This window comes from Coenobita brevimanus, chromosome 93 (genome assembly GCF_032717465.1).
Source record: "Coenobita brevimanus isolate Jiangsu-jjx chromosome 93, ASM3271746v2, whole genome shotgun sequence".
Taxonomy (NCBI): Eukaryota; Metazoa; Arthropoda; class Malacostraca; order Decapoda; family Coenobitidae; genus Coenobita; species Coenobita brevimanus.
Genome location: NC_137046.1, coordinates 24,938,941 through 24,959,530, shown reverse-complemented (window position 1 = coordinate 24,959,530; position 20,590 = coordinate 24,938,941). Strand labels below are relative to the sequence as shown.

The 20,590-nt window shown below is 41.0% G+C and overlaps 1 protein-coding gene across 1 annotated transcript in view; it reads left to right on the top strand.

The window, feature by feature from the left end:
• LOC145412385 (sulfotransferase 1A1-like) overlaps nt 1-19,377 on the top strand; it is a 238,192-nt gene extending 218,815 nt beyond the window's left edge. The window contains exons 7-8 of the mRNA XM_080282274.1: nt 11,270-11,375; nt 19,277-19,377. Coding sequence (XP_080138400.1) covers nt 11,270-11,375; nt 19,277-19,377 — 207 coding nt within the window. The remainder of the gene's footprint in view (nt 1-11,269; nt 11,376-19,276) is intronic.
• The last annotated feature ends 1,213 nt before the right edge of the window (nt 19,378-20,590 follow it).

The following is a 20,590-nucleotide window of genomic DNA, read 5'->3' as shown; positions in this document are numbered from 1 at the left end:
CCTCTGGAGAAAGTGACTTCACCCCTGACAATAAATAACTAATGCTATTAATAATATCAGGTTCTTGCTGATGCGCAACTCCTAGAAGGCACAACGGATTTTAAGTTTAATACAACCAAGACTGGCCTAAGTACCAGTTATGAATGGCAAAACGTTTATGGAAGCTAGGAGCTATAAGGGAAATAAGCTTAATTGTGGAGAAATGAAACACGAGTTTACATTACATTAAGCTCAAGAAAAAGAACTGTTAAATTTATTCATTACAAAGGAATGAATTTAACGTTACATCTCAAAATGCATTCAAATAAAGAGATCGTACTCACTCACTCACTCAAAAGGTAAATTCTTACGCCTAGGAAAAGCACCTTAACTAAACTCTTAAGTCTAGGAAAACGAAAAGAAAATACTGGTCAATGAATGTAGTGTATCACCAACGAAGGGCGGGAGCCTGGAGAACTGTAGTCTAGTGGAGTCTGGGTGCTAGCTGACCTCTCACTCTCTCACTGCTGGGGCGCAGAACCTTACTCCGTCACGACAGACACTTGACTGCCCAACTTGTGAGAAAGAAAGGAGCGCTGTGGCCGCATTTTTAACAGCTAGAGTGAGCGAAACGTGCCCAAAACAAATCGCTCAGCGGAAGCGCTAATGTCTCACACAAAGACGATCACTTATGACAATGAAAAATTGATTTGGAAAGACTCCCGACCGAATGAGCGGTTAACTGAACGATAAATTGGGATCACTTGAGTTCGTGATTTCCCACAAAAGCCAATGTCACTAGCCGACTCGTGACAACATTCCCTACTTTTCCATTCATATTTCCAAGAATAAACAACGTTTTTAGGTTTCATGATTTTTTAAAAAGTTACAAAATTTCAGTGTACTGCTTAGTTAGAAGCCCATATGAATCAAGGAAATATATAATATGATCCATTATGAAAAAACAAACCCAGTGACCCATTTCTGATTTTTAAGTGGGTAAAATGCTAGCGATGATAAACACAGGCCCAAGTTTGTCAGGTATTTTCACATGTATCATTTCTTCAGTTGCGAGACATCCCCTGAATTGCTTAATACAGTGAGAGGGTAAATTTTTACGAATCACAGTTTCGAGTTCTTGATCGTTAATTTACCTTTACGCTTTCACTTCAGAATATATCTGCCGATCATTATTTATTCTAATAATTCCTTAAGCAACGTTGGGTCTGGTTAGTACTTGGATGGGTGACCGCCTGGGAACACCAGATGCTGTTGGCATAACGTTCTCCCTACGTGTCAAGTGGGGTTGGTGGAGGATTAGTGCCCCTCCCTGTAAAACAATTAACTCTAAGCCTTGGCCACTCCGATTGGGATACATGGCGTCTGGCAATGAATGAATGAATGAATGAATTCCTTGAGTTTCTCCAAATATCAGCAGGACACGATTAGACTCATTGTCTTTCTTGAATGTTGTATTTATTCTTAGATTTCCTGTGTATTCAGGATCAATTGCAACTTTAACGTCCTCATGTTATAGGTCTAAAACTAAAATCATTCTTCCCTTGGTATAGGCCTCATAGTTAAGTGATCTCGATTGAGACCTAGAGCCTTTAAGGTAAAATGGTACAATGATGCGAACTGATAAAGAACAGAGATTGTGAAGTTATACAGACTTCTCCCATTGACACTTACAGCCAGCCCTGACAAGTCAGCATTAGTCATGTACAAAGGATTATCATACAATCCAGAAACAGGCCCCATATCAACTGAAACAGGCCCCATATCAACTATGCACAAATACAGTTTGCTTGGAGTACAGTTCCCCCAAGCCACTTTTTTATTATATACAGACTCCACAAACGAGCCTGGATCAGATAACGAAGCATTAAGTGCTGCCATAGCCGCTGGCTGAGGAAAGACACGAGTAACCCATAGTTTACACAAATCTATGTGGAGCTTCATTTTGCCCCCGTCTTGATGAGTGTTGATAATAAAACTCAGATCAGCGAATTTAAGTCGAATAGTGACGTCAATGTTATCAAGTAAAAATCCATCCAACCCATTTAAGTCCATCAGTAGTAGACTACATAGATGCAGTCCATGTTCCTTAGAGTAAGAAACGTTTTTCCCTGATCACTGAGCCCAACAAAATGGTCTTCACTATCCATCCCAGTACCATTTTCATCATGAAGTAAATAACAGTTTTTACCAATAGTCCCTACTTTGGAGGGACTAAGTGTTGTGAGTAAAATTATAAAGGCCGTGTTATTATATATATATTTAATTTCAAGCTGAATCCCATTTACAAACACAGATCCATTTTTAAATATTGTGTGTAATACTGCATTGACAAACATCATCTTATCATCATGTACGAGTACAGAAATTCGGTCTGCTTTTGTAACTCGTAATTTCAACTCGAGGGATAGAGTGCTCATAACAAAGAATGACCCATCAGCTTTAGGTATGCAAAATTCTACATATTTGTCAGTTGTTTTTTTTATGAAAGCCTGCGTTAATGGGTAGAACATCCATATCCTGCTTTGAAGCAACTGGTGATTCTACCATCCGGACTTTATGAGGATGAGGAAACATTTCTGATATGGAAACTGAATTTCTGCTGTGAGGGGATTTTACCCCTACTCCCGAAGCAACATCAAGAGACATGTTACCAGAATCAAATCACTAATCTAACTAAGCTGTATTAAGTCAAGTACATCCTTTTTATAATATTTCCATAATTTCTGCCTCCTTTTTTACTTTCGTTTACGTCCTCCTATCATGCTAGCTCTTTGAGCGACATCTTTCAGGACTGTAAAGGCCCTCTCCCACTTCGGCGAAAGTGGGGAAGATAAAGTCACGATGTGTCAAAAATCCCTAATCGTGGGTATTCGTGATCAAAATCTTGTCCATTCGTGGCATGTCGCTGATAAGTCGTACGAGGTGGAAATTTGTCGTGGGGGGGCCACGACGTTTTCATGCTGCATGAAAACGTCGTGGCCCTCCACGATTTTGTAAAATTTTGCGGATTAGTCGTCGACAACAAGGCGACGTCTCAGCGACATCGGCGATTACCCGGCGTATAAACCACGTATGATTGCCGACATCGGCAAGGTGTCGGCGGTGAAAAAAACCGTTGAGACGTCATACAGTCATACGGAAGCATCGGCAATGTATCGGCGATGCATCGGTGAGGTTAATACGACATAGCCTACGTAAACCGTACGATACATACCGGGTTGTGCGACAGTAATATTTCATCTTATGAATGTCGGTGATATATCGCCGACATTTCGCGGATAAACCGTCGATTAATCACCTTAAATACGACGATGACGGCGAGGCACCTGTGATGGCCTCGGCTTTTTGTCTGCGAGGTGCGTGCGATGCATTCACCGACACATCGACGATACATCGCCGACAGCACGCCGCCATTGTACCTTTATTGCCGTTGAATCGCCATAAAAAAAAACGTTAAAATTTGAATTTAGAATAATGCTTGCGCATTACGTTGACATATCGGGGATATGTCGGCTACTAGTCGCCGGTTATATCATATACTCCGCTGAGGTGTCGGCGTTTTGTCGTACTGGTGTCGCTGGTATTACGCCGACACCACGATTCTTGGTCAGAGTCGTCGACACATCACTGACTTCGGCCACGATTTTCATCGTGGCTTCATCGTGCCTATTTACGCCGAAGTGGGAGAGGGCCTTAATACCTCTTTGTTTCTGAGTCCTTCAGATTTGCCTTGCCACAAGATCAGTGGTTCTTAACCTTTTTTGAGTCACGGACCCCTTCGAGATTCTGGTGAAAGCTATGAACCCCTTCCCTACAAAAATGCACATAAGCACATAAACACAGCATTTTGCATGCAATTAATATACGTTCTTTTACTGAAAACTACCACACGCACGGTATACATACACAAAGTACAAAACGCTCCTTACAAGAATTATGTTTCTCACTCTTTTTCATGCAAAAACTAATGGCCACTCGATGAAAAAAGGAAATACATCCAACTTGTGCAAATTAAACAAAACAAAACTTTAATTCAGCTAGAAAGTTCATTTCAATGAGAGGGTTGTTGTTTGGCTTGAATAAGGGACGAAATTGCGGAGTGGTCTTTAACAAGGCAACACGCATGTCATCGCCGACATCCAGTTGATTTCGACTTTTCGTTTTGGTAGAAACAAGCGCTGAAAACCCTGATTCACAAAGGTGTGTAGTAGCAAGCGTAATCACAGCACCCATAGCTCGCTTTGCCAGACGAGGGAAGGCTTGTGTCAACGAACACCAGAATTCTTCAAGACTCTTCGAGATTTTTATTTTTTCAGCTAATGATGCCAAACGGCATCATGCAATATTGTTAAATTGTTCTCAATTATTCTGACCTTCATGGACCCCCTAAAGCCCATCTATGGACCCCCAAGGGATCCATGGACCCCAGGTTAAGAACCCCTGCACTAGATACATCCTCCAGTACACCTTGTCCCATACCCAAAGCTTCAGGAACTACATTTTTTATTAGAAAAGCAAATACCCATTTCCCTAAGCCCCTTAGAAAGTCAAAAATGCCAGCCCCCCATTGACTGTATATGGGACTCCTAAAAGTAGTTTTATCACTTATAGCCCCTCCTCGTTTGAGTAGGAATGGGTCTTTGAATAGTAACAAGAATTCGTCTTCGGAAGGAGGAATCAGGGTAGTACACATCATGGTGTCAAAAACAGTATTGAGTCTGTGAACCTCTTGACCTACGTCTTATATGTAAAACACAGGGAACACTGTGATTGTCTTCAAAGTATATTGGTCCGCCATTCTTATTAGTAATTTTTATGCTAACGCTTTCTATAGTTGAACTACTAATTGTTTTGTGCATTATAGGATTAACACCCTTACCTGTCACATTATTCGGTAGGGGTATAGCATCAAGGATATTTACAATTTGCCCCCTAAATAGTGAAGGGTTAACCAAGTCAGAGTACACATATAAATAATCATTGGAACCATCAGATCTGGGTGGATATTGTCCTATAACTTTAATAGGATTGGGTTACGAGGATGAAGGACTTTCCTTTTCAGTTTTTTGAATGATCGAATAACGAACTCTTGGTTCAAACCCCAGCATTATGGCAATTTGAGGAGCAAACTCCATTGATAACTCGGTGTATATATGATCTGCATCAGCCCCAGCTACCATTTTTTGGATGACAACCCCATCTATGTTGTAATCATAGTGTATTATCTGCTGGCAAGGGAAATAATCAGCATACGTTTCTTGAATATTCTGAAGTTCTTTCAGCATTTGATAGTTAATGGATTCGATTATAGATACTAAATTGAGAGAGCTTAAGTTGGAAACTATTTTTGTTTCAGGTATATGCTAATAAAAATTGTACTCATAGTCCTCTTTTTCAGATCTCATAATTCGTGCATGGAAACCAGTTTTACACTGGATCACCAGTTCTGAGACAGTAATAATATTTTGGGAATAAAATATTACTTAACCCAACTTCATATTCATGAACTGGATCTAGCTGCAGTGAGATGATGCGGTTCTGAAAGTTTGTTGTGGTATTATCTGGGTAAACATCTCCACTTGCAATGGAAGAGAGATAGAGGTATATGTCATCAGTGTCTTTCAGTAACATGTCTCTTCCCTTGTAGAATATATACTAACAAAAAAATACTATACATCGTTGTTTTGTAGGTTAAGAAAACTAGCGATTTGTAATTTTTTTTTTCCTTTATCAAGGAGAGTGAACGCCAGCAAGGATGGATTTTCGACTGTGAAAGGCATTTTGCGAAAGTTATCCCATAAAATAGCTACGAGTATCAGTCGTTCTCTGTAAAAATTTGGCAGCCGTACGACAATTCTTTCCCTTTCAAAAAAATTATTTTGTAATATCAATTTTGAGGTCACTTGTTAGCAAAATTCTCCGTTTTCTATGCAATGTATAAAATGACCTCTTTTTTTCCCGTTTTTTTTCCTTTTTTCTGCAAAAATTGTCATACTTCTGGCAATGGGAGTGTGTGTGTGTGTGTGTGTGTGTGTGTAGCAGCGAGGCGGGAAATGCCAGAGATGTTATGACACTGAAAGGGGTGAGATGTGCTAGCCTTGATCTCAATCTATTCTCAGTCTGTGCTAATCTTGGCCATTTCTCATCGTTATTGGAAACTTTTTGAAGATGAGGCGACCGTCTAAGAAGCTACTGCAGCGATGGAAAGCAGCAAAGAAGAATTTGACGCCATTTCGAGGGAAGAAAAACGTGTCGGAAGCAGCAATTTTTTCTCCACCACCGCCACCTCCCTCCTCACCTCCCCCCCCCCTTACCGCCACCTCACCTGACGACTCCCAACCTTCTACGTCTTTTTCTCCAACTTTGTATTCTCCAGCACCCTGTACCTCTTCATAACCATCCCTAATCCTAACTCATAAAATAAAAAAGTACCTAAGTTGATTCTAATCGTACAGACACTGCAAGTCAACAGAAAACGAGTGATGTCTCGGAACTAAACTTACTGTCCTTTGGAGTGATATAACTGCATTAGTTTTAAATATAAGACAAAAAGCAAAATGCCTGCAAAAAGAGGAATGAAAGGGGAACATTTTATGCTTCTATTTTTTTCAGTGACTGACAAACATGAATGTAATGATTTTTTTAATATGGCAAAAAGAGGGTAAAATTTGAGGTAAATATATAGGGATTTTGGAAATGTTTTTGTTCAGGAATGGTGAAGAATATTATAAAGCTGATAGGACAATTTATTAATGAGTGTTTTATTAGGTAAACCACCAAATATCACGGACATCAGATGAACACACTTCCCCTGGTTTCCCATTTTTCGCTTCTCATACGTATTATTCATACATTGTTTTTTTTTTTCTGTAAGAACTAAATGATCAAATTTACTCAAACTTTGGGATGTTTTTCCTCATATAAAGTAACAAAACATATTAAAAATCAGACAAATCTAAGAATAACAAAAGTACTTTTTGTAACTGTTCATTTCCCTTAACTTACGAATTTCTAAAAAAAAAAAAAAAAAAAAAAAAAATAGAATAACGTACTGTCACCCAGGAACATCGTACAGGCTATTATGACTAAATGCTAGTAGTAATCAAGAGTGGATATGCAAGAGTTTTGACAAGTCTTAAATTCTTAAGTAAATATGTTTCAGTACTTAACATGATAGACCACCTCCCCAAAACATTTACAAACTACTATTAGTAATCAAATTTGGTTTTGCTTAGTTTTGATAAGTATTAATTTCTTAATTAAGTAATATTGGAATTAGTAATTTCTCAATATTAATGAGTTTCCTTTTAAATTTGGATTGATCAGAGGCCTCCTTTATATAACAGCTTCCATTTCTGGCTTCTTGCCAGGCAGGGGAATCTTCATATATGTTTAATATTGTAACATTTTCATTTATATTCATTTTTTTAGTGACACGGAATGGTTCCACTTCATCTGAGGCTGCTGCAGGTCTTTTTCGTGGGTCTTTGCACTGTCCATTGTGCGGCTGCTGCTGCTGCAGTGGGTCATGCTGGAGGAGGGGTAGTAACTTCCGATCCTCCAGCCACACCTTCTTGTAGGAAGGAGGCTGTGGTAGACGTTGTGATAGTTGCTGCGGAAGCTGTGGTAGAGGCTGTGGTTGTGACGGAAGCTGTGCTAGTGGTTGTTGTGGTGGGTATCACTTGCGTACTCCAACTGCGGATTTATGACCAGAGGTATTTGTCCTATCAACAACCGTACAATTTATGTTGATACGTATGCGGTACTTCACCAGCTGCTCAAAGCAAGGCAAATATTTCAAAGCCCATGCATCCCCACCCAGACCACTTCTAGTCGCCGCAGGTATTATTAAAACTCAAATGGGGTATTGTATGACAAAAAATAGTTACTAAATAATAAATGTGATATATTCGTGTTATCAGAGTCAAACCTTAAGAGTAAATATTACTATTGCTTTATTCATTAGTACAAGCCCAAAGCTGAAGGGATATTTTTCGACAAGAATACATCAAAGGCAACTTCTGTGCTCGTGAATGCGACTCTGCCACATACACGCGTTGGCTGGACGAGGGTGGCTAACAACTCCTGGCCGCAATAGTACCTTGATTTATACAGTGAGGGAAAAAGAGGCAATTACAAGTTAGCCTAGAGTGTGAGCTGCTTAATGGGCTTGATTATAATACTTCCTTCGCTCCGAGGACATAAATGTTTTCTTTATTCCGACGATTTTATTCACCTTAGGGGAGGTTGAACTGGATGATGATGCAACCTTCATTAAGCCCTTTCAGTATGGGGGTGTTCTAAATGGTAAAATCATCTGGTAGCAAAGATAAAACTAGTTATATCATCGGACTGAAAAAGTTAGGCTCCTTTCACTCTCATTCAGAGACTCATTTAAGGTCTTCCCTGATATTCATTTGGTACATGCTTTTTTATTTTACCACCCCTTCCAAAATTTGAAGGAACAACATAAATGATTCTAAATGGCACTGGAAACTAGGTACAACTTCTGTCAATAACACAATGATATCGTCTTGTACGTTAAATGATGCAAACTGTCGATGCAAAAATGTACATACATTTTTTTTTTCTTCACTTTTCAATTTTTAGTAAACCTCAAGCTGGCAACCTTTTGTTGATATGTCTGTTAAATGCAAGATATTAGGCAATTAAATCTTGCCAAGGTCATGTAACTTCAATAAATACAAAACAAAAGGTAGAGGCAAAGTTATACCAGTACTAATTAATACAAGTCGTTAGGCATTTTTTTTTTTTTTTAGCAAACCACTCATGTTACTGTCCGAGCCATTAATTTCCCTTGTACAACAACTAATGGAAAAACAGCTTTCTAATATATATATATATATATATATATATATATATATATATATATATGTGTGTGTGTGTGTGTGTGTGTGACAAACATAGGCTGTTCTATTCAGGACTCTAGGTTGTACGCATGCGCGTCTCTTAGGGATATGTTAAATGATTAAATTTAGAAAATATTAAATTTCAGATGATACAAAGACTGTCAGTATAAAGATTGATGTTAATATAAACAATCGGCAGGCCTTCATATACAGGGTGACCCAGAAAAAACTCCTACATTTCAAAAGAAAATGAAAAAATAATGGTTAAAAATAATCAAAATATTATTTGCACACATGAAACTTCATTCATTACAGTTTTTATTCCTCATGTTTTAAAGATGACATCCTGCAAATGGTGGCCGTCATTGTCTATACACGCTTGGAGGCGATTTCTGAAGGCTGCCATGGCTCGACGGGTCATGTTGGGTGGAACAGCGGCTGTCTCCTGCTGAATAGCAACCTTAAGGGCTTCAGGAGTTTGGGGTTGATGAGTATACACTCGTGATTTAAGGTAGCCCCATCGCTGTTGCCGATGTTGGCATCGTGGGTCCTTATTTCTCTGAAGAGGCTGGTGTAATTGTTACCGTAACTTCTGACCGTTGATATGCTCGAAAACTTTCTAAGGCCACGACTCGAACACCTTGAGCAAGATGGAGCTACGGCACACACAGCTCGAAGATCAATGCAAGTGCTGAGGGAATTGTTTCCGGATCGGGTGATCTCATTGCATGGCGATGTTGGGTGGCCGGCCCGTTCCCCTGACCTCGCCTCTTGTTATTTTTTTCTGTGAGGCTACCTTAAATCACGAGTGTATACTCATCAACCCCAAACTCCTGAAGTCCTTAAGGTTGCTATTCAGCAGGAGACAGCCGCTGTTCCACCCAACATGACCCGTCGAGCCATGGCAGCCTTCAGAAATCGCCTCCAAGCGTGTATAGACAATGACGGCCACCATTTGGAGCATGTCATCTTTAAAACATGATGAATAAAAACTGTATTGAATGAAGTTTCATGTGTGCAAATAATATTTTGATTATCTTTAACCATTTTTTTTTCATTTACCTTTGAAATGTGGGAGCTTTTTCTGGGTCACCCTGTATAAGAGATCGGATACAATGTCCAATAAACCAAGCAGCATTTATGCAATGCACAGTTATAAAGTACTGACTGTTGAGTAGCGAGTCTACGATCTATAATTCTAAAATTATGCATTTTAAAAAGATAATTTTTATGATTATGATTTTTATAAGTAATATTTTGGTAATATCAATGGTATATGCCATTACTATACCTCACAGCTCGACACTGGAGTAAAAATAATCCATGACTATTACAAGCATGGTAACCAGCAAAGGACTGGTGTAGGACCGAGCTGGGAATGGCTCAGCACTCTGAAGTCCCTCTTCACAGTGTAATGTGCTGGTGAATAGAGATGGGCTTGAATTGGTGAAAGAGGTCAAGAATCTTGCAGCAGAGATAAAACAGAGTATAAAGTGCGAAAGAGAAGTGGAAAGCAAAGTGGCACAGGAAAGAACTGGAAAGCACTCAGAGAGCTCATACCTCCGTCAATGCCATCGAAGGATCCGGATCGACCCCCAAATTTAATCAATGTTTTCTTGGCCCATGGCCCATCCTTCCACAAAATTTGATTGAAATTCATTGAGAACTTTTGGATATCGTGTGGACAAACAAACAAACAAAAAGAAAAGCATATGTGAATACATAACCTTCTTCAACTTCGTTGGCGGAGGTAAACAGCGCAGCTGTGGAGGTTGGGGACAGACTTCCACCTTTAATAATATATACAACATAATTCAAATGCATCAGTAAATGTAGACACATAGTATAGTTATTTACTTGTGGTTTCTTATGTTGTTTCCTTTTCTATTAAAGCTCGAAAAAATTGTCTAAATTCTGTTATAATACCTTCCAAGCACCTATATTTCAAAAATAATGATATCTAAAACTCATCCCCTTACCCCAACCCCACAACATAGTCCTGACTGAGCTACTGATGCTGAAGTATGTGTGGGTGAACGTAAAGGCAGAGAAGAGGGTGAAAATGTGTAAGAGTTGGCATGACCAGTAGCAGCAGCAGCAGTAACCACCCCAGACTCTCCTGATCATGAACCCGGTGGACTGCAAGCCAGAGTTGCTCCTCTTTTGCGGTTCACCATCCAGTCATATCGGTACCACCACGTGAAGGTGTCACTCTGCAGCACTGAATGTAAAAAAAAAAAAAAAAAAAACAGGATGAAACTTTGGTGAGCGCGTAAATGTGAATGATTACTCCTGTGGAGTCGTAACTCTCTTTTTAGTAGTCTTTCCAGAAATCATCGTTGTTCATTGGTGCAGGTAATGTGAGTTTGTAATAAAATAAACAAATGATTCTATGGCAGGTTGCGGAACACACGTCCTTCAATCAAATGAAAGCTCGGAGGATAGATTACGACAGTTTTGCCAGCCCGGAAGTGCTCCAGAGTGAGGGCGGATTCTTCAGGAAAGGTGAGGCAAGATCTGAGAGTTCTCTGGCCATTTTACACTACTTTAAAATTAAACTAAATACACAACCAAACCAGACAGAGACCGCAGTTAATCCAGATTTCGAACTTATATGATGTCAGTTTGATCAGTATTGTATAATGTAACAGAGTGGTGTACTAGCTAACCATACATAATTATCACGTGTGTATTTTAAGGATAACTTGGAGATTAATTGATGCAGATGCTCTCTTCGGCAGTTGGAGAAATATGAATTTGAAGCAACTGTTATGTGGTATAGATTTTTCAGTTTTGAAAATATGTGTAAAGGAAGTTCTTTGGCCCTGCTTCTGCCTTGTCCAGCGTTGATTCATTTGGCACCCTGCAGATCACTAATGCTTCAGGTTGCAGCACTTACACTCCCGGTCATTCCTGCATACCATTGACCTCCCCTTCTTCTCACACTCTGTACATTGCCTCTTACACAGACACGCCACCACATCCTTAACATTCAGTAACTTCTTTCAGATTTCAGATTCCCGGCAAACCTCTTGAAGATTATCGATTAGGCACGTGAGCTATACAGGAAACTTTTTTACTTGCCTGCAGTACGCGTTAACTTCAGCTTCACCTTGAGATACTGACCGAGGATGGGAATGCAAATAATATTTCTTATTAACAAGACTTACTGAGAAGGTTTGTAATCTGCAAAGTCGGTCATTGGTGACAGGACCAATAAAATACCAAGCACCGATACTGTCTCAAAATATTCTGCTCTTCCCACAACAGTTAATCCATATATACAGTATCTCAAAATATTCTGTTGTAACATCTCTTCCCACAACAGTTAATCCATATATATATATATATATATATGGATGGGGTGATGAGAGAAGTAAAAACACAAGTAATGGAGAGGGGGATGGCGTTGGTAATGAATGGTGATGGATGGAATATCTCAAATTTGTTGTATGTTGATGATGCAGTACTACTTGCAAATATCGGACAAGAATTTGGTAGACTAGTGCAGAGTTATCCTGATGTCTGTGAGCGTCGTGCCTTGAGAGTAAATGTAGAAAAGAGTAAAGTGATGGTTATTGAGAGAGAAGTTGACTTCCAGTCCGATGTTACAGTGAGTGGGTAAAGATTGGAATTTGTGAGAGAGTTCAACTACCTGGGTACGATGATAGAAAGAGAGGAAAATGTGCAAAAGAAGCGAAAAGTAGAGTGGCACAAGGAAGGAAAGTAGCTGGTGCGATGAAGGCCCTGATAAACAGAGGCTTGAGTGTTGCAGCTACAAGAGGCTTACATGAAGAAGTGTTAATGCCAGCTTTAACAAATGGATGTGAGACTATGGTGTGGCATGAAAACGAAAAGTCAAGAGTGAGAGCAGTGGAGATGGGACTGCTGAGGATTGTATGTGGCAAGGCCAATAAGACTACCAGGTCTTGTCATAGAAGGGCAAATATGTGTCCAGCTCGCGCATGTCGTCACGTTGTGGATAAACCTGAGAGGAGATTGCCAGGCTGTGATAAACTGTGATAAATTGTTTCATCTTATGTTCTGTAATTGCATTATTGTGCGTTGCTGTGCATGTATATATTTGTGGAGTATAACATTTAAATATAATGAATAATCACTCAATCATGCATTCATTTAGCAAAATTTGACAAAAAATGAGTAACTGGTCAAGTGAGTTTCTAATGTTCATATTTTTCCAGAGTAATAATTGTTTCATCTCCCGCCCATGTCAAGGCAGTTTTAAATAAGCTTAGCAATCACCTTTACTGTTCGACCTGATGTGCATTCTAATAGCTATTTGCATACAGTAGGATAATATTGATTTGGAGTGTTCAGTATCCTGGAAGTGTTTGGCAACTATCCCCCCACTTTTCCTTCTTCTACCCCCTTCCTCTCCCATCTCTCCCCCTTTCTCTCTGGTCTCTGTTTAGTAGACAAATTATATTCCTTAACTTCAGCTTCCATGCTCCGTTAATCATATTAAAACATGGAATACATGACTGTTCAAGGAACTTAAGAGAGATGAAAGTATGGTGAGAACATTCTAAAGAGCAATATTTACTCTTCATCACCATTACATCATTGTCATTATACTTTAGATAACTCCACCATCCATTTCACTCAGTTTCTGTCAAATCTGGGTAAATTCATCTGATGATAACTAGAACAAAATAATAAGAGCCGACACGGTACTGAACAGATAAAAAAAAAAAAGAACTTGGAGTCACGATAGGTCTGCCACTAGGCTACCTCTCTCTCCCATAGCTGTCATAAGAGCAGCTCCCCCCACTCATCCCCCAGCAGAGGCTGGGGGGTGAGTGGAGAGAAAAATGGGAGGAGACAGTCCTCCACACCATGACGTCACCACGTCTACGTAGTACCACTGGATGAAGACCTGGTAGTCTTATTGGCGTTCGTATGTGGAATACAGAGAGTGAATAGGATACGAAATAATTTGATTCGTGAAACATGTGGATTGAAGAAGTCTGTGGACACAAGAATCGAAGAGACTGTACTGAGATGGTGAGGTCATGTGCAAAGAATGGATAATAACAGAGTGGTGAAAAAGGTATATCTGGGAGAATTTCAAGGAGGGAGAAGGCAAGGTAGGCCAAGGAAAGGGTGTGTAAGAAAGAGATGTTTGGAAGTCGTTGAGGCTAGGGAACTGACAAGGGATCGAGCTGGTTGGACGAATATTGTGAGAAGTGCATGATCACGGATTTGGTACCCTTTTTAACGTGACAGCATCTGGACTGACTCTCTCAGTTATGTTTATGTGAAAGCTACAGAACGTGGTACTCCAATAGAGCCAAAATTCCAGGGGCTTGAATGATGAATAAGTGGAAGCATGGCCCATTGGATTGGGCAAATCTGGGCTGTCTGGAGATTGCTACTTCTCACCCTGCCCTAGGTTGGGAAAGGAGGTCCGGATGTTGATGATGATGATGAGGATATATATATATATATATATATATATATATATATATATATATCCCATTGGAGCCCAGTGTCCGGAATATTGGACAGAACTGGGATTTTTCAAGTCTTTAAAAAGTAGGGAACCCCCGGGTAAGGACCTATGAGCTTCGCAACCATCAGCCGATAGATGGAGGGCAGTACGCTTATTACCCACCCACTGCCATGCCTCGTCCAGCACCCCTGGGATCCAATGGGTTAATAGCTGGCAAACCTATCAGTCTCTTTAACCCATTTGAGCCCAGTGTCCGGAACATTGGACAGAACTGGGATTTTTCAAGTCTTTATAAAGTAGGGAACCCCCAGGTAGGGCCCTATGAGCTTCATGACTATGAACCGATAGGCGGAGGGCGGTTCGCTTAGTACCACCCAGTGCCATGCCTCGCTCAGCTCCCCTGGGATCCAATGGGCTAAATATATATATATATATATATATATATATATATATATATATATATATACTGTATATATAAATGGAGCCTCTGCGGTACAGTGGTAAAGTGTGCGTTTTCATACACTGAAGAACGAGGGTTCGCGCCTCGCCAGGGTAAGAAACTTAGGGAAAGTTCTTCTGGCCACGTACTGCTTTGGCAGACACAAGGGGTGCTGTGGTTGAACCAGTGTCGCATACTATAAAAAGTATGCATGCACCCAGTCAGCTTGCGCAGGCCATTTACACTTGGTTCACAGACTACACACATCCAAAGCCACTACAACACTACAGTTACACTTACAAGCACTTCTCACCCTACATACAATCTCTACCAGACAGCATAAGCCACTTAGTAGAGATACATTGGCTGTATCGTTCCCACTCCGTTTGGGATAGGCCGGTCCTGCAGTGGACACTCAAACGGCTGATGAGATGAGATTATTTCAGTGTCTCAGTAACACAGAGAGTTGGACAACATGCTCTCCAATACAAGTTTCTCTGTCAGCACCAAACTACATGCACAGTACACTAAACACTTCCTTTTCAAAGTTAGAAAAGAAAAATGGCATCCAATAACCAAGCCTCGGAGTCCCCGGGGGGGGAGGGGGGCCATAAATGCCCCCACCATCCGCCTCTCTCCCGGTGATGAGGTGATGACTCAACGAGCTGCCTGGAAACACTGTGTGACTCTCTTCATTTCTGCAACATTCGCTGCCTTTCCTCTAACTTTTGGTCTGTTGAGTACCACCTCTCTGCCTCTTTTCTTCCTAACTGAGACTCAGCTGTCTGAGGCAACTGGCAAACCCTTTTCTGTATCCTCCTACTTTCTTTATATTCACGTCAAAACCAAAGGTGGCTGTTGTGTATGCAGTATGTACGCAACGACTTATCTTGCTCTCGTGTTCCTGAACTTGATTCTTCTGAATCCTCTTCTCTCTGACTTTGGCTTTCCTATCATTCTCTGACTAAATATATCTGCGATGTTTAATTATCCTCTAATTCTACTGACTATCAAAAATTCTTCGACTATCTTAATTGTATGATGGAACACATTCAATCTATTTCTCCTTTCGCTGAAATCTCCATTCTAGATTTCAAAGTTCACCACCACCTTTGGCTCTCCTCTCCTTTCACTGATCCACCTGGTGAACAAGCCTACATCTTTTCTATGCTTAATGACCAAGAGCAGCTTGTACAGCATCCTACCCGTATCCCTGAGAGAGCTCCAACATACTTCACCTCTTCCTTACAACTAATCCTTCTGCTTATACTGTTAATCTTTCCTTTCCATTTGGCTTCTCCAGTCACAACCTTATTACCTTAACCTGTCCTATCGCTTCGGTACGGCCTGTGGACCCTCCAAAGAAACGTCGACTTTGGCACTTTGGAGCTGCGGATTGGGAGGCCCTCAGGCAGTACTTCTTTGATTTTCCCTGGAATGATTATTGCCTCTATGGCCGGGAGCTATCTGAGTGTGCCTTGCGCATTACTGAGGTTATTTTCTCAGGTATGGAAGCATACATTCCCTTCTCATATCGTTTGACTAATGCAAGAAAGCCTTTGTTTAATCATGCTGGTTCTAATGCTGTCCACAACAAGGAGAGGGCCTAGAAAAGGTGCCAGAGCCAACCCACCCCTGAATCTCATCTTTTTTATATTTCTGCCCGGAATCGTGCTAAGTCTGTTCTTCGCTCTGCCAAAAATAATTTCATCCATACTAAATACTCAACTCTCCAACTCGAATTCTTCCCATTGCCTCTGGCACCTTGCCAAAAGCCTTTCTAACAACTTTACCTCATCATCCTTCCCTCCTCTTTTCTACTCTGATGGCTCTGTAGCTACTTCTTCTACAGATAAAGCAGATCTCTTTGCTCATACTTTCTCCTCCAGTTCCACCTTAAATGATTTCGGTGCTGCTCCTCCATTACTTAACCCCTTTGACTTCCTCATGGCTGACATTAAAATATCTTCAGCTGATGTATTTTCTGCCATCACTGGCCTCAATACTATCTATCTATCTATCTATATACCTAGGCTGCTTCCCCCAAGGAAAGGGAGGTAGCCGAGACAGGACGACTCACTCTCCATTTACTCATCCATTCAAACACATTCATTCGCATCTTAGCCCCAAAGGGGAGAACGGACAGATCCTCACCGCATCACAAAACGGCATATTGGCTTGACGGAATCCCTCCTGTTGTCTTCAAGAACTGTGCTTCTGTGCTTACACCCTGCCTGGGTAAACTCTTTCACCATTGTTTATGAACATGTACCTTTCCTTCTTGCTGGAAGTTTGCTCTCATTCGGACAGTCCTCAAAAAAGGGTGACCATTCCAAACCCACTAACTATCGTCCAGATGCTTTAACATCCTGTCTCAAAAGTTTTCTAGTCATTTCTTAATAGAACAATTTTAAAACATCTTTCCTATCACAACCTTCTTTCTCATCGTTGGTATGGGTTCCGTCAGTGATGCTCCAATGGCGATCTTCTCACCTACCTTTCAGACTCCTGGTCATCCTTCTTTCGGGACTTTGGCGAAAGCACTTGTCATCTCAAAGGCTTTCGATCGAGTCTGGCATAAATTAATTTCCAAACTGCCGTCTTATGGTTTCTATCGTTCTACCTGTGCCTTCATCCACAGTATAGCTTCTTTTCTGGTCGTTCTATAGCTGGTGTTGTAGACGGCCATCGTTCTTCTCCTAGATCCATCAACAGTGGTGTTCATCAGGGCTCTGTCCTATCGCCAACTCTCTTCCTTTTATTTTCCTTTTATTCATCAGTGACCTTCTAAGCTGTACATCTAACCCTATCCACTCCTATGCTGATGACTGAACCCTTCACCTTTCCATTCGGTTCCTGGAATACCCATCTCAGTAGTTACTTCAACAAACAAGGGATGAGGCTATGGCACACCTAATGTCTGACTTGGCTCGTATCTCTGACTGGGGTAAAAATAAACTTGGTGTTTTTAATGCATCAAAAACTCAGTTTTTTCACCTATCAACCCGACATAATCTTCCACAGGAGTACCCACTAATGTTAAATAATATCCAGCTGAATCCTGTATCATCCTTGAACGTGCATGGGGTTTCATTCACTCGAGACTTATCTTGGAGAGTTCATATTACATCTCTCGTAAAATTTCCTTCCAAGAGATTAGGTGTGCTAAGCCGACTTTGTATCTTCTTTACCCCTGCACAGTTGTTGACTTTATACACGGGTTTTATTCGCCCCTGTGTAGAGTACAACTCTCATGTGTGGGGAGGCTCCCCACATACAGCTTTTCTCAATAGGGTGGAGTCAAAGGCTTTTCGTCTCATTAACTCTCCTCCTCTTACTGGCCTCCTTCAACCTCTGTCTCTTTGCCGCACTGTTGTATCTTTATCTCTTTTCTTTCGCTACTTCAATGGTCATTGCTCCTCTGAACTGTCTGCTTGCATCCCTTCACCTACGACGGGCGCGTAGCACCCGTCTAGCAACAAACTCTCACCCCTTTTCTGTCCAGCTATTTAATGTAAGAGTTAATCTTTACTCCCAGTCCTTCATTTATGCAACAGATCATCTCTGGAACTGTCTCCCTCTGTCTGTATTTCCTGCTTCTTATGATCCCCAGTCTTTCAAACGCAGTGTGTTCAGGCATCTCGAAATGATCGGATCTTGAATTTGGCTCTCTTTTCTATTTTGTTTCTTTCTTGGAAGGAATTGTCCGCGGGCTCCTGGCCTGTGGTTCCTTCTTCCTAGCATAAACACACACACACACACACACACACACACACACACACACACACACACACACACACACACACACACACACACACACACACATTTTCTACTTGTCCTCCAACCTAGGAATGGTTTTGTGTAACACACTTTGGTTGATTCACTGTTCACCAGAAGTCTTGTAATCTAACAATAAAACGTCTGGTCATATTGGAGAAGTTTGTTGTACTGCATCATCTCATAGCACCCCTACCTCCCCACAACACCCCTCACACTCTACCCAACCCTTAACACCCCTACATCCCCACCACACTGCTAACATCCTGCAACATTCATAACACCCCTACCTCCCTACCACACTCCTAACACTCTGCCACACCCGTTACATCCCATCACATCTCTTACACCCCACTATATCCCTGATAATTCACTCCACCCATAACATCCCAGGTCTGTTCGGCCAGACAGACCTGGATTATCCAACAACAAAACACCACAACCACCATTAACAACAACAACAGCTACAACAACAACCCTAACACCACACCACTTACCTAACACTCCACCACATCCCTAATACCCAACTACACCTGTAGCACTACATCAAAACCCTAACACCCCACCTCACCCCTGACACTCCGCAACGCTCACAGCACCCCACTACGCCCATGGCATCCCACCACACCCCAAGCACCCAGCCACACTCATACAACCCCACTAGACCCCTAAAACTGCAGTACAACCCGAAACCCACTTGCCTTTCCCTTCCCACAGGAGAAAGCAACGACTGGCAGAGCAAGTTCACTCCCGAGCTGGAGGCTGACATGGACGCCTGGGTCAAGGAAAAGTTCGACTTCGGCATCCAGTTCAAGTAAACAACAACAACAACAACAACAACAACAACAACAACAACAACACAAGGCATCAGAACTGCTCGGCCACAATGCTGCCACTTGAAACATGCAGTCGACTTACAGCTCTGTGTATGAAACAGTTATTCCCTTATCTGTCTGTACGGAAACATACAAGACACCGAAGGCATCATCTTTTTGCTCTTCAGTAGATATAACATATTTCTTCAACTTTCTTGCCACCAGGCACAGCCAGTTACTTCTATATGCTCAGTGGCATTCCCACAAAAAATACATTTTTTTTTTTTTTTTCCCTCATCACTGTTTTCATCTCTATGTTGCTACTACCCTGGCACCTTTTGTCGCTGTGCACCATGATCACGTATTACATACGCAGCATGGAAATGGTACCAGTAAGCCAAAGCCTAGTTGAAAATTAACTGCAGTTTACATCTAATTTTGTTCTCATGACAATGCCTGAGTCCATGGGCAGTCATGTTTGCTATCTTATTCAGTATGTGTGATAATTCTTTATACTGTATATATACGCCCTTATTCTTTTGTTTCTTATCCTGTTGCTAAAACTGATGCTATGGATGGTTTTTTATAAGTGATGAATGGCACAGAACAATGTGTGATCAGAAATGTACAGATTCAAGGTACATTCTCGCGGATAAGAACATCCTCGATTGAACGGCTTGATACCATATTGTTCTGGTAATATTGTATGTTCCATACTAACCAGCGAGCACATAAAATCGGACGTATCCAAAGTAAATACAAGTTTGTTGAATACTCTCAGGCCTAAACAGTTCAGAACCCTCTGTCACAGGTGTATGACTGATCTTTGTGTATCAGGTCATACTTCTCTATACATTGCATGATATACAGTAAAAGACACTTTTCTCATGTTTCGGTAGCCATGTTTTCTCCGTCCGAATTGGTTGCCCAAGCCCCTGATCATGGTTTGTTTCAGTGAAGCAGGAGGAAGGAGGTGAATCGTCAGGGTTGATTTATAAATCACAGTATTACCACGACGAAACGTATTATAACTTCTGCTTGCCGCCACACAGTGATTTATATTTTGAGAAGATATGTTTACTTTTTATTATCTATATCACACTATTCCGTCTAGATTCGTTGATCCATACTTCTCTCTTTCCATAACTGATACATCGCTAATACTGATTACTAGAGTACCATATAATTGAAACGGCCTAAATATATACTGACAACG